Source organism: Antrostomus carolinensis, unplaced genomic scaffold, assembly GCF_000700745.2.
Source record: "Antrostomus carolinensis isolate BGI_N321 unplaced genomic scaffold, ASM70074v2 Scaffold51834, whole genome shotgun sequence".
Classification (NCBI taxonomy): Eukaryota; Metazoa; Chordata; class Aves; order Caprimulgiformes; family Caprimulgidae; genus Antrostomus; species Antrostomus carolinensis.
The window spans coordinates 532-14,512 of NW_010313823.1; the positions used below are offsets into that span (position 1 = coordinate 532).

General features: G+C 48.4%; 1 protein-coding gene across 1 annotated transcript; it reads right to left on the reverse strand.

Moving 5' to 3' along the window:
- Window positions 1-2,504: 2,504 nt before the first annotated feature.
- RNH1 (ribonuclease/angiogenin inhibitor 1) lies at window positions 2,505-12,641 on the reverse strand. The gene is made up of 9 exons (XM_010167435.1): window positions 12,540-12,641; window positions 10,361-10,531; window positions 8,498-8,668; window positions 7,678-7,848; window positions 6,504-6,674; window positions 5,822-5,992; window positions 4,744-4,914; window positions 3,375-3,545; window positions 2,505-2,952 (listed from the first exon to the last, which is right to left on the reverse strand). Exons 1-9 carry the CDS (start codon window positions 12,623-12,625, stop codon window positions 2,865-2,867), a joined length of 1,371 nt encoding a protein of 456 aa, XP_010165737.1. The 5' UTR covers window positions 12,626-12,641; the 3' UTR covers window positions 2,505-2,864.
- Between the last annotated feature and the right edge of the window lie 1,340 nt (window positions 12,642-13,981).

Genomic DNA, 13,981 nt, shown 5'->3' on the forward strand with positions numbered 1-13,981 from the left:
TGTCAAAGAAAGCAGGGTGCTGTGGTTAACTCTTTGAAGTTCACTCTTCGTAGTTGGCTTGATTTCCCCTTTCAGATCCAATGGGAGCACTGAAATTGCTGTTAGCATCTGTAGGGTTTGGAGCTGGGGCCTTGCTGTGCTGGAGCTCCTTCCCAAAAGGCTCCAGGGAGAGCAGTCAGGGATGGCAGGGCAGCCAGGACATGATGCTCTGCCAAAGCAAGGAGCAGATTTAATTGGGGTATAACCTGTTTGCACGACCAATAATGTTTGTTTAACTGGTTCTGGCAGCAGTAACTGGAACACTGTGACCTCCCTGCTTGAGGTCATATGCTGTGATCAGTAAAAAAATTAAGTTTATTGCAGAATCCTAAACCACGAGCAGAAACCTGAAGTTTTAACACTGTTGCTGTTACTGAGATCTAAAATACAAACCCACTCTCTCTAGATGGAAGTTCTGTTGTTTGGTCTCAAGGGGCATGGTTTGTAAACTTCTAGTATTTGCTTAAAACTGAAAGTCAGACCTGGATTTCTTAACCTTCTATTTTGGCTGGATAATTTTATCTTTAAGCTGCATTATAGTAGGTGAAACTCAACCCTTCCTAGTAGAAAGTCAGTATTTGGAAACCACTGGTACAGCGAGTCCAACCATTTGCCCTGACTGAGCACCAGAACATGAGTGTGACATCCCAGAGCTGCTGCGTGCTCCAGCTGTGGACTTTGTATGAGCAAGGCTTTGACTGCAGGGCTCAGATCTAGTCCTCAGGAAAGATTTGTGACTCAGTTCCTGCTCCTTTTATCTTAAAATAAACTAACACAACTAAAATGCAGGAGCAGCTTTCTCTGTCTTTCAACTCTCCCAGTTCAAGGTTGTGACAAGGTTTGTCAGGGAAATGAGCTGGACCAACTGATAGCTGAATAAAACCAGATGAGTTTTTAGGAATACAAATCCTCGCTTGAGTCTTCTTCATGTGCACAAGTTTCTCTTGCTACGGTGGCTTGCTCCTGGATCCCAGGATTTATATCTGATTTTTGGAGCCAAGTACATGGTCTGAGTGCACAGGTTCCTCTCCATCCTGGGTGGACCTGCGAACTATCACACCTTCAACCTGCCTGACCACAACCTGCTTTGGGAGCAGCCCAGGAGCACCTCCACTTCCCTCTCAGACATGGTCATCTACCCACCACACCAGGTACTCTCAGAAATCCACTTCTAATATTTGCTTAATTTTGTTAGAGCACTGCCTTTCCCCCCAGCCAGATGCCTGATTTTTGTGGCTCTTCCTACATGTGCTCTTGCCTCTCTTCAGCCCCAACTTCTCCCCCAACTTGAAATGAGCCCATGCACACCAAGTCCAGGAGAGACCATGAGTGTGAAGAGCCAATTTAAGAGCCCTTCAGGATGGGCAGGTTTCTGAACACAAGAACTGCTTCTGCCCTGGATGGAGAAGACCAAATAGCTCTTGAAGCCAAAAGGAGCGTGGTTCTTAGCATTTTTGGCAGCATCAAGAGATGTGTGTTGAGAAAGAAACAAATCCTATCCTTCACACCTGCCTGAAGACACAAGTAAGGTACTTCACGGGCACCACTTGAGATTTGTGAAGGCTACTGTAGGAACTAAGCTTAGGCCAAAGCTTTCCTTAAGGCAAAGCCAGTTACAGCTTCCACAGGATGAACGTGAGGGCATCACAAGCCAGAACCTGGAGGACACCTCTGACTGGGATGCCCAGGCAGGATTTGCAAGTGACTGAAACACCAAGTGACCACTCTAGAAAGAGACATGTTGGGCAATAGGATTTTTTTCAGCATTTCTCCTGCAAGGCCACCCAAGGGTGATGCCAGGCTTGTCTCCTCCATTTTTACATTTATCCTTTCGTGTTTCAGGTGTGCAACAGCTGCATTTTCCCTTGGAACAAGGTTTATTAAATCTCTGACTGGGCAAGAAAACCCAGTCACTGTCCCCTGAAACCAGGGGAATGTCTTCGAGGCTTGATGTCCACCTAAGGCTTTGTCCTGACATTCTTCAGCTAGGAACTTACCAAAAGCAAAGATGTAAAGCAAGGTATTAATAGTTCAGAAGTGATGGATTGGCCTTTAAGGAGAAATATACAGATATATCTCATTTTTATTTTTATAAATAGAAAAATGAAGCATTTAATTGTTTGCAAACAGACTTTAATAAAGTTCCTGTAGAAACACTCTTGCCAGAGCAAACATATCGAACCATTTAGCCATTTCCCACCCTAGCAGCAATGCACACTGCATGTTTTGCGTGTAGGAAAATCACTTTCAAGGGAAACCAATTTTGAAGTTACGCAGCTCATTTCTTTCTTCTCTAGTGCCTTGACCACCACTGCTTTTCCAAGAACTCTTCTAGGGAAACTGCCTAGAGAAAGCTGCATGTTAGATTAAAAAAATATTTGGGTGTTTTTTTTGGTTTTTTTTTTTTTTTAGAGAGCCTTCCCCAGAGACCTGGCAAAAGCACCACCCAGTAATAACACAGTAGGTAGTTCTCCTCCTGCCTTTGGAAAGGAGCTTTCGTTAAAGCCTGACTAATGCATTAGAAGGGATTATAGGATTAAAGAGCTCCTAAAGGGTAGAGACCCACTTCTAGAAGATGCCCAGTAAGTGTTTATTTCAAGGATAGTAATGCTGTAGTGAAAATCTGCAACGCTTTCATGAGCGTCAGAGCCAGTACATCCAGAGATGCAGAGAAGGTGGATCAACTCCCTGGACACCCACTCAGGGAATCCACAAACGGTTTTGGTACAAGGAAATTCTCTATTCAGTTAATTAGCTTTACATATTTAAAAGTTCTGATTAAGAAGAAGATGTTGCTTTGATGTTGCTCTGCAAGCAGTCACCACTCATGAAATGATCTTCACTTCAGGTCTGGACTCTTCCAGGGCTCTCAGTTCATCATCTACTTCGGAACTCCAGAAAATGTCATACAAACTGCACCCAAACAGAAAGACAAGCTGGTTTAGTGAGCACCCTCCCATTAAGGGAAGAGCAAGATGCACAAATGGGAAGCTCAAAAACTGGAAGGGTGCTGTCTAGGTAGGAGAGCCTGGCCCAACAGCCAGGAACATGCCTCACAGCACAGAACCTGATTACTCCCTCCCCAGCATCACCTTCTCCTTGTTCTGGGGCCCTATGGACCAAAGCAGATCAAGGCACTGTGGTCACATCATGTGGAAGGGACAAGGAGTGTTTTGCAACATGCAGATGGTATTTGAGCCTCCCTGGGTCACCAGTTGCCCTCAAGTGTGATCTCCAGAGAGCCAGTGCTCATGGCCCCCTCCCCACAGCCCCCAGCTCGCTGGAGCTCACCACCTGCCAGGGGGAACGCAAGCAGGACCAGAAACATCTCTCACATTAACTGCTGCACGTTGCAGCTGGGATTCCTCAAGGCTTCACAGATCTTCCTGATGCCTTCATCTTCCAGAGAGTTGTAGCTGAGGTCCAGCTCAGTAAGGCACTGCTTGGTGGCCATGATGGTGGCAAGGGTGGCACAGCAGGCTGCCGTGAGATCGCAGTTACCCAGCCTGCAGGGAGAGGAGGAAGAGGCCAGTGCAGTCAGTGGTGGCTCCAGAGACCAGTCCACACTCAGGCAGCAGGTGTGGACACCCCTAGCATGGGCCAGAGACTCCCTTAGGCTGGCATCTCTGAGACATCAGCAGTGGCTGTTCCGTGGTCTTCCCACAGACAGCCATCCTCATGGTGACTGCTGAACACCTAAAAGTTCTCCCTGATGCTTAACAGTGTGTGGCTACAGAGGGAGAAGAAACCCTAAGAAGATTTTCCCAACTTCAACATCATGCACAATCTTCTCTTTGGTTTAAACGGATCATAAATCATCTCCAAAGTTCATTACTTGAGACTTGTGGCCATGTCTCTAAAAAGGTCAACTTTGAGGTCCCTCAGATGAGAACCTCCCAGCTTCAACTGGTCAGCAGACATATCCTTCTGGGCAAAGACTTCAAGTCTTACTGATGTCTCCCATGACTCATCTGCTCAACTCAGGCATAGAAGCACAGCTCCAGCTCCTGTCAAATAGCGTGGAGGGGACAAGCATCATGCAGGCCACAGCCACACCAGAGCTTGGTTCCCACCTGAGAAGGGAACAGGAGATGGGGAAGGCAAATCTCACCCCAGGGCTGGAGGTGATGCTCCAGCTGGCCTCCTGCTCCTACTGGTGAGGCTGGACCAGCACTTGTGCTGGCACCCATAGAAACTACGGAAAGCAGAAGACAACTGGGGAATTCAGGTGGGTTTTGCACTGTGATGGGCAGGCACAGGAATTACCACACCAGACCTGGCCCAGCAGTGTCCCACATGAGGCCCAGTGGCCGAGTTCAGAGAAGGGCATGGGAAGCTCTATGGTGAGCTGCTCACAGAACAAAGCAAGATCCCTCCAGTCTCCCCACACTTTGCTTTAGATCCTGCACTGTGAACTTTCAGTTCTGCACCTGGGAGAGCACCAGTGGACAGCTAAGAAGGCACCATCACATGGGTGACAGCTGGTACTTGCAAGAGACCAAGAATGGCACAGAAGATACATGGAAGAACTTGTGGGCTTCCATTTCCTTGCTAGTGGACTAGTTAAACACCAGTTTGTGGTGTGAATTGTTTTGTATGAGCAAAAAAATACCATGTTATCATCTATTGCTACCTCCTCTTTCTGCACGCCGTTCCTGGAGGGGTAACACAAGATAGAAGATGACTTCTGAGGGTGCACCTTACCATAGGGACTGGATGTTGCAGTTGGGGTGCAGCAGCCCCTCACGCATCAGTTCAACACCTGCATCTCCCAACTTGTTCTCGCCCATGTGCAGCACTTTCAAGTGCTTGTTCACGCTGAGAGCAGAGCTGACGGCCTTGCAGCACGCAGTTGTGAGCCCACACTCCCTAATCCTGCAAAGCAAAAGGGAAACGAGATCTAGATGGGAGATCCAGAGAGTATCAGACACTGTTCGCTTCTTCACGTTTGCTTCACAGGAGCCTGGACAGTGGGAACACAGGAACCAAAGCCTTCCCACAGTCACTGTACCCTATCTACTCAACCCTTTCTAAGCAGCACCTCTCCCACTCTCTATATTTGGGGTGTCTGTCTCAGAGCGTGCACCCAGGAAAGCCACCTGCCCATGAAGAAGGATCAGAGAGGAAGCGTGCTGCTCTCACAGTCACAATCATCTCCACCAAGCACTCCTGAGGCACCTCATCAACTCCCAGGTCACCAGGGCAGGGGGCAGGAGCTGAACTTGCAATGTAGGGAATGTTCAAGTCCTGCTTGTTGAAGTTCTATGTGGAAGAACAATTTTCCTCTCCCCACCACCTGATACCAGACCATCCCAGCCCAAAGGGTCATGATGCCAGCAGAGAGGGTGCTGAGAATGGTTCATGTCTATAGGACCTTCTTTTGGCTCATCAATGAGAGAGCCTGGATCCAAAGGAGAACCAGAGCTATCTGACCACAGCACTCATTTTGCTATTACACGAGGCCCTTCAAATTTCAAAGGTCTCTTAGCTGCCATTTGTTGCATGAGAAAATACATTAGACAGAAGCTCTGCAAGTGATGCTTGGTCTCCTAATGCTTATAACAGGATGACTATGGGGCAGATCTTCAAAGTGGTCACAAGTTTAGAAACACAAATCCCTTTAGCTCTGTAAATCTAAATCCTTTAGGTAACAACCGGCACGAGTTGTTAGTGGAACCATGGCAACTGAGGATCTATCTGGTGGGCACTGCTTCATCTACATCTTTCTCCAGTGAGGTCTCCAAAGAAGGCAGTGGGTATGTGAACCTTGACAGCAGCTCACCATAGTTCCTGGAGTTTAGATTTGGGATCCTTGAGTGCCTGACACAGCATTTCCATCCCCGAGTCTCTGAGGTTATTGTCTATCAGACTGATCTCTGTGAGGGTCTCTTTCATACTGATGAGTCTGGAGAGATCTTTACAGCTAGCACTTGTGAGATCACAGTCCCATAGCCTGCAGGGAAGAACAAAATATTATTTTCCCCCCAGAATGATTTAGATTAGAAAAGACAGTCCTGCTTCAGTATTCTGAAATTCTGGTTACATCATCTCATTTTATCCTGTCCTTTACAAAACCTGTTCATGCATCACACCACTGAGCTTTCTCCTCCCTTTCCATTTGTGGCACCAAAAGCTCTGTTTGTAACACAAAAAAAAGGAATAGGAACATGCAATTCTAGTAGCCAGATAACTCAACTCAAGACAATGCCATCACAAATTTCCATTCACCCTCTTCCCAGAATTTGATCCGAGCAACTTCAGGGTGGTCCTGCTCATTCACAGTGTCCTCCATCCAGTTCTGAGAAATAATTTGCAGCAGAGACTTTCCTGTTTCACTAGGGGGTGTAACTGAGAAACCCTCTGCCTAGGAGCAAACCATCAGCACAACGCACACAGCTCAGCGCCTGCAAGAGGAAGCCAGTGAAGTAATCTAAGTCATTTCAGTAATCTCTGCCTCCCCTTACCACAGCTTCTGGATTTGGCAGTTGGGGTGCATGAGTCCTTGGCAGAGCAGAGCCAGACCGGAGTCCCCGATCTTGTTATCCCCCACGGAGAGATCGATCAGTGAGGGCTTGTTACTGAGGACAGCGCTGATCTCCCGGCAGCTATCGCTGGTTATGCCACAGTTCTCCAGGCTGCAGGACAAAGCACAGTTGGAGTTGTTGTGTTAGATCCACCTCAACACCCCAGTTTAAACCCAGAAGGGGCCATGAGCTGGTTCCTGGCTGCAAACCAGTGCAGCTCAGCTGGACGTTGCTAGACCCTACAAGGCTGAGATGATACAGGCATCCTAGATGGGTTCTGGGTGAGGGAACACACACTCCTGCATTCCATGAGGCTGCAGGGCACTTTTCCTCTGACCCAGCCATTCACATCCATCAACACAAGGATCTTTTTTGCCAAACTCCCCCTTTATATCAACTGTCCTTTTTAAGAGGAATTTCTGGCTGTATCACACAGCGAGTCCCTGGCAGCCAACCCCTGCTGAAGCACAGGGGCAAGGCAAAACAAATCGTGCTTCTCCCCTACGCCCCTTCAGGGGCTTCGCCCCTAATATGAGGACAAATCTGGCCCAGGGCAGTGGTGGAGTCCCCATCCCTGGAGGGATTGAAGAGTCGTGTAGACACAGTGCTGAGGGACATGGGTTAGTCGGGGACTGGTCAGTGTTGGGTTCATGGTTGGACTCAATGATCTTAAAGGGCTTTTCCAATCCAGGGCAATTCTGGGATTCTGGGATTCCTGTTTTGAAGCACAAAAGGGATCTGAATACACACACTGAGCTGGTTGGTACTTCAGGTGTAAGAACTGGAGCCACTGAGGGCAATTGCTCCTCTGGGCTCAGATACTGGTGAGCAGTCACTTCCTTTAATTGCAGGTTTAACCTGGGGTATATGCTCATGCTGTACCCACAGGCATTAAGAGTGAGCTCAGACTTGCACGCTAAAAAAAAAATAATCAAAAAAATCCCAAACCTGAAAGCCCCAGACATTTGCTTGTCGTTTCCATTTACAGAAATACGAGACAGAAAAAAAATTGGCCTAAATTTCACACATTCCTGCCAATAATTTTTCCTGTCTTGTGGATGGTATGACTAGCAGCAGGACTAGCTGCAGTTAGAGGTGATCAGCTCTTCCTTACTGTAGTAACTCAAGGTTGCAGCTTGCTCCCACCAGTCCCCAGCAGAGCTGCTTCACAGCCGTATCTCCCAGCGTGTTGTTACTCAGGCTCAGCTCCTTCAGGGTGGGCTTGCTTTGCAGAGCAGCATTGAGAGGTTCCACAACATCAGCAGTCAGTTCGCAATACTCCAGCCTGTGAGGGAAAAAAAAAGAAATCCAGGGGAAAAACCAACCATCTTAATGTCCTGCTACCCACAGGACATCAACTGGGCAAAGTGTGTGTTAGTCACGGCAGAAAACGTGCCAATGTGAGCTGAGACCGGGCAGCACGTGAAAACAGAGATAAATGTAAGGGTTTTAACAGCATCTCCCTGCTCATTTCAGGAAGTGTTAATTCTTAAACTAGACCCCAGGGGACCCCAGCAAGACTAATTCCCCACCCCATTTTTACACCAGTTCCCGTTAAACCAACGTGCAGGCTGCCTCAGAACACACGCCTGAGTTTTGCATTGCCTTGCCACCGAGCCTGCCCAGGAGGAGCTGGGGCTGCAAACAGTCCTGGGTCCTACTCAGTCCTAAAACAAAGACCAAATGCCACAGAATCAGACTCTCCCTGGATGTCTGAGAGGTCCTGTGTTACCAGCCACCACTGCCAGGAGTGCTGAACAAAGCCTGTGAGAACAGACACCCAACTCTTACCAACCCATGAGACTTACCAGCGTGAATAAGCATGACACAATTTCAGACAAAACATGAAGAAATCTACATCTTGCAACACAACTCCTGCTTGTCTCAAGGGAAAGACAAGTATGACCTGTCTGATGACCAAAATGACTACTTACTGTAGCTTCTGCAGCTTACAGTTGGGGTTCATCATGCCTTGACACAGCACCTTCACTCCAGCAGTTCCCAGTTTGTTATCACCCACGTGCAGCTCTGTCAGGGACGGCTGTGTGCTGAGGACAGAGCGGAGAGTCTCGCAGCTGGCGCTCGTCAGATTGCAGTTCTGCAGCCTGAAAGACAGAGGCAACCAGGGTGAGAGAAATGCACCCCCAGAATTATGGAGGTTCTTCTCAGTGAGGTGCATCTGCTGAGGTTCGAGCTTGGAACACACACCATGGCACTGACAGTGCATAACCCTCTAGAAAGGGGTATGTCCAGGTCAGCACTGCTAGGTGTGATGAAATATTTTATCAGCTAGCATTATAGCTGTAGCACGAACAAGAGCTCCCACGCTTCCTTCAGTGTAATCACTCACACAGCACCTCTAGCAGAAGAAGAAGGATCCACCCTACGTTCAGTAGCACCGCAGCTGCTCTACGGAAGTGTTCTAATCCCCAGAGATAAAGCAATGGCATCTTATGATTTCTTGACCCCTCTGGAAATATGATCCAGAGTAGCTCAAAGTAAAAATCTCACTTGACTGAAATTCTTGAATATCATTTAGAAGTTTAATGGTATCAATAAACTGATCCTTCAGCACTCACAGTGGGAAAAGTAGCGTAGGCACGGTGTTGGAATTGCTACAGGGTGTTTAGAATTATCAGACAAGACTCACTGGCAACAGAGACATGTTGTGCATGGTGGTACTAAGATTGACTTGGCTTTGGTTGCTCTTTTATTCCCTAAGGCACCCCAAAAATGGACAATTATGTTTCTACAGAACTGAAACAGCCTAATCCAGGATGTCACTTGAGCATCTGGAGAAGTCTGAAGCTTAGGACAAACTCTCTGAAAAATTCCTTGTGTTAGTCTTCCAGTACAGAGTACCATGATTGAAGGCCCATCAGAGAGTTGTGGTTTGACTAGCTTCACAGTCAACTTTTCCTCTATTTGTCAGCGAGGCCTCATTGCGGCGGCACAGGCACTTTGAAGCAGGCAAATCTGATCTAAAAGGCAAATTAGTTTTACAAGGTAGTGTCATGAAGACCCTAGACCCACCTCAGGAGCTGGAGGACTCCAGTACCCTGCAGAAGAGATGCTGGACAGAGAAGGTAGCACTTCTTTGAGGGTCACTGAGGAGCAGGGGCAGCAGCCACTGGCTTTGAGTGAAGCTCCTGCACCATGCTTGCTGAGGGAAGCCCACTAATGCTCTAACATGTTGCTGGGGCCTTTGCAAAAGATGCTGTCTTGAAGCAAGCTGGCCCCACCCAACTGAGAAGACAAGGCTTGAGGTACAGCTAGTCTGGCAGAGTGCAGAAAGACTGTCAACTCTTGAAATGTGAAGGCTCTTGAGAACACCCTTGTGCTTGGCTCCTAGAGAAAGGAGTGAGCAAACTGGACCAGACACAAAATGCTGTGCTTACAGCTGGCAGAAGAACCCTCTGAAAAATGGCAGAGTGGAGCCCTCTGTGGTCACCCTTTTGTTTAAACTGGCCTAAAGAGATAATCCAGCTGCCTAGTTCAGGGGAAGATCTGATAGCTCTTCTAAAGAAAGCCTTCAGAAAGCCTTTGCTCAGCTGGGAAAACCCTACCTGTCCTTCCCTCCATGCTGGAAGACAATGGAAGACAGACTGATGGTCTGGAGTCTTCCAATAAATAAACCACTTAGATAAAAACTCCTGGGGTTTTCCAACCACCTGACCCAGGTAACGGCTGGGATGCAGCGGCACAGCTCTTACCACCATCACGTACTCATCTGCCTCATGACGTGACCTGCAGCAGACAGCAAGCATGTTAGAGCAAGACAATCAATGGGGCTTTACCATAATTTCTGCAGGCTACAGCTTGGCATCAGCAACCCTTTACACAGGTGTTCAACGCCTGCATCTCCCAGTTCATTGTTGTTCAGCTTCAGCTCTGTGAGGGATGGATTTTTATTGATGACGGAGGAGAGCTCTTCACAGTTACTGCTGGAGAGATTGCAGTCATCCAGCCTGAAAGAGAAGGAGAGAAGGAGCACTTTAGTCCTCAAGGTTGCTCTGTTCTCCTTGGCTGGAGCACTGAGCAGCTGAGGGAACTGGGGTTGTTGAGCCTGAAGAAAAGGAGGCTGAGGGGAGACCTTCTGGCTCTGTCCAAGTCCCTGAAAGGAGGGTGGAGAGAGGTGGGTGAGTTACAGGACAAGAGGAAATGGCCTCAAGTTGTGCCCAGGGCAGTTGAGATGGGATGTGAGGAAGAATTTCTTTGCTGAAAGGGTTCTGAGGCATTGGAAGGGGTTGCCCAGGGCAGTGGTGGAGTCCCCATCCCTGGAGGGATTGAAGAGTCGTGTAGACATAGTGCTGAGAGACATGGGTTAGTCGGGGACTTGTCAGTGTTGGGTTCATGGTTGGACTCGATGATCTTAAAGGGCTTTTCCAATTGATGCAACTCTGGGATTCTGTGATTCCCTGTGAAAGCAACATGGGTGATTTTCTCCTCTGCAGTCCCTGGGACACCTCCATAAGTATCTGTGTGGCCTGGTGGGCGATGCACAGCCCAAACCAAGATGTGCCCTCTCAGCAGTGCTGCAGTACAGGAGGGGCAGTTCCCCAAGCCATGGATCTCCTCCATGCTGAGCAGAAGAGGACGACTCAAGTCACCCCCCCTTGGCAGGGCTTCAGCTGGAGGATGTACCTTCATTGATAGTGACAAACTACCTGGTGTCTGAAGCCACATCTAGCCAGAGGCTGGCTCACAGGCTGTCCCACTGGGTCTGCACAGAGACCAGCCAGGCTGGGTCTCCAGCCGGCCCCAGAGACACCCATCAGCAGTTTGGTCTCGTGTAGGTGAGTCAGGCTGGTCTGCACCGTCTCTCTCTGGCGTGACTCTCCGAACACAAACTGAGTTCACAGTGTGGCAGTGTCTTCTCCCACCAGACATCAGCATTTTTCTAGGTGTTGCTAAATTGTCCTGGGGAAAAAGTTGAATTGGAAGGAGAGCCAAGGGCAGAACCAGGAGCCCAGGACAGGCGGAGGTGTACAGGGAAGCAGAAAAGACATGGGGCAAAAGGAAGGTGCCACGAAGAAGCCTACAGGCCCAGGTACAGCCACAGCTCCAACTGCCTGGTCATTTCTCCTTAGACAGCACCATGAGAACTGAAGCTCTAGCAGGCTTCTCCTTCCTTCCTTCTGGCAAGATGACTTGGCTCCCAATGTGATCATGTTCAACATGGATTAACAATCCTTGCCACAGCCCCACTCATCCCCTGTGTCTTGAGCAGCCCAGCCTCTTCCCAGGAGACAACCATCCCACTGCCTTCTGCCACCCAAGGTCAGGCCCAGGAAGCTTGCCTGTAAGAAGCTCCTCTGCAAAACAAAAGCAAGTCACTTTCAACCTGCCTGACCATCTCCAAGCCGTCACTGGATGGACGTGGCCCATCCTCTCCAGCCCCAGCAAGATGATGCCAGCCCCTGTGGTGTGAATTCCCAACCAGAGGAGATGAAGGAAGCAACTCTTCTGAACCCTGTCCTACTGCTTACGTTCCAGGAGACGGTTCCCTCACGCTGGTTTGCTCAAAACACTTTTGAAGGCCAAGTGAAGAATTAAATGTTGATGGCCTGTGGCTTGTGCATGACTATTAACAGTTACTCGACAGCATCTGACCTGCAGCCCAGAGAGCATGCAACCTAAGAAGCACAGAGATGTCTTCCCTCTCTTGAGGGAGAAAGACAGAATTACCAAAACAGTTTAAATAACCACAGCACCTACCTGAGTTCTACAGCACACCATAGAACGAGGGCAGCATTACTTCATACCAAAGGATGCTTATCTGCAGTTGAAAAAGCTTTGCAAGAGGGTGGGGTTTTTTCCCCCCCTTTAAATTAACTTTCTGGAGAAAAACAGGTAGAATCATTCCTGTTACTGTGCAATTTCTAAGTCACAAGTCAACAGTTCTGCAGCTGAAAAACACAGTAGAGAAATGCAACAGTTCTTAGGTCGAAGAGATGATAGGCAACTAGTTCCTACCTGATGGTTTTGCAGGATTTCATTGTGGACAGAAGTTCAGCCCATCTGGATGGGCTTATCTCCTCACACTGGATGTCAAGCTCCATTTTGACAGTTGAGATAAGATCTGAAAATTAAAAATTAAAAAAAAAACAAACCTTTTTTTCTTTTTTCACTGACTGAGAAGCAACAGTCCTCTTCAACCCGCCCAGCTCTCAGCCATGAGTTACACTGTGAAGAGGACAGACTGTGTTTTTTCCAACACCAGCCTGTTACAAGCACCAGTATGAGCCAGCAGCACTGGAGTGGTTTTGTCTGGGACCCGGCAGAGTCCTCCTCCGAGAGGCAAAAGCCACATGGATCCTGGCGAGATATGGACACAGCTTGTAATCTGATGGCACCAGAGTAAGATGCTGCCCTTCCCTCTCCAAGGGAGCTTAACCAGTATGAGCTTTTCAGAAGCACTGGTGCTACCAGCGCACTCCTGAGCCACACAGCCACTGAGTATGACCAGGGTGGCTGGCACACCTCATTGATTATGGGACCTCAGGTTACACTTAAAATCGGGGTATTTTTGAGAGAATGAGGGTGAATGAAGAAGATGAGCATGAGAACTGCCCGGGCTTAGATTAAAAATCCTGCGGGCCACATGTCTGTACGTGAGAGGTCGCACCCAGAGAGATGGGAGAAGTGTTCCTTCATGATTTGAGATCCAGGCTGTGAGAGGTTACTGTGGTTGGGGAAGTCCAAGTCCAGCGAAGCTGGCAAGTAGGAAATTTTTTGGCTCTGCAGTCAAACTGCATTTCTGAACTGATGGAAAGACAGTACCTTGGGGAGCAGCTCCACATAAACATGTATAGAAATATTGTGGCAAGGCCAATAGCTGAGCTCTAGGCTGAGTCTAGAAGGGACGGTATTAAAGGCAGCACTCCGGTCGGTGACAAAAAGCAGTCTTGGCTTTGCTGAAGTGACTCAGACTACAGGGTATTTGTAGAAAAAAAATCTCCTGAGCTATCACATTGGAATGTGAACAGTAAAAAAACCCAAACCACCAGGCATTACTGACTGGGGTTCATAGTCTTCTTCCGTCCCAGTCACCTCCTGCTCCCATAACACCGAGGGTATCCCAAACTGGGTATTTATTTTATCCACAAGTCCCTCATCCATGGGAGGAGAGGAAGCGCTACAAGAGGACGGAGGTACTGAGTTTATACTATTAAAAGAGTCAAAGGAAACCAGGCCACGGAGGAGAGCAGAGCTCTGGCACATGGAACCCAAAGCAAGGTGCTGTTGGGGTCGGGGTGCGGGTCCCCACCACAACCCATGCGGCGTTAAATCAGCACCCACCAAACCAGGGGAGCCCAGCGCAAAGGAAACATGACATCGCACAGCAAACGCCTCCCCAGTTTGCTCACTATGTTTTTCCCTTTTTTTTTTCCTCTTGCTGATCAAAAATTGTTCCC

What these genes read in the sequence shown, in the direction of transcription:
- RNH1 (XM_010167435.1), bottom strand. Translation starts at nt 12,625, where the DNA reads ATGGAGCTTGACATCCAGTGTGAGGAGATAAGCCCATCCAGATGGGCT. An exon ending in TGCAACATCCAGTCCCTATG is followed by an intron (nt 3,546 to 4,743) that starts GTAAGGTGCACC and finishes CTCTCCCTGCAG; the next exon opens with GCTGGGTAACTGCGATCTCA. An exon ending in TGCAACGTGCAGCAGTTAAT is followed by an intron (nt 2,953 to 3,374) that starts GTGAGAGATGTT and finishes GTTTGGGTGCAG; the next exon opens with TTTGTATGACATTTTCTGGA.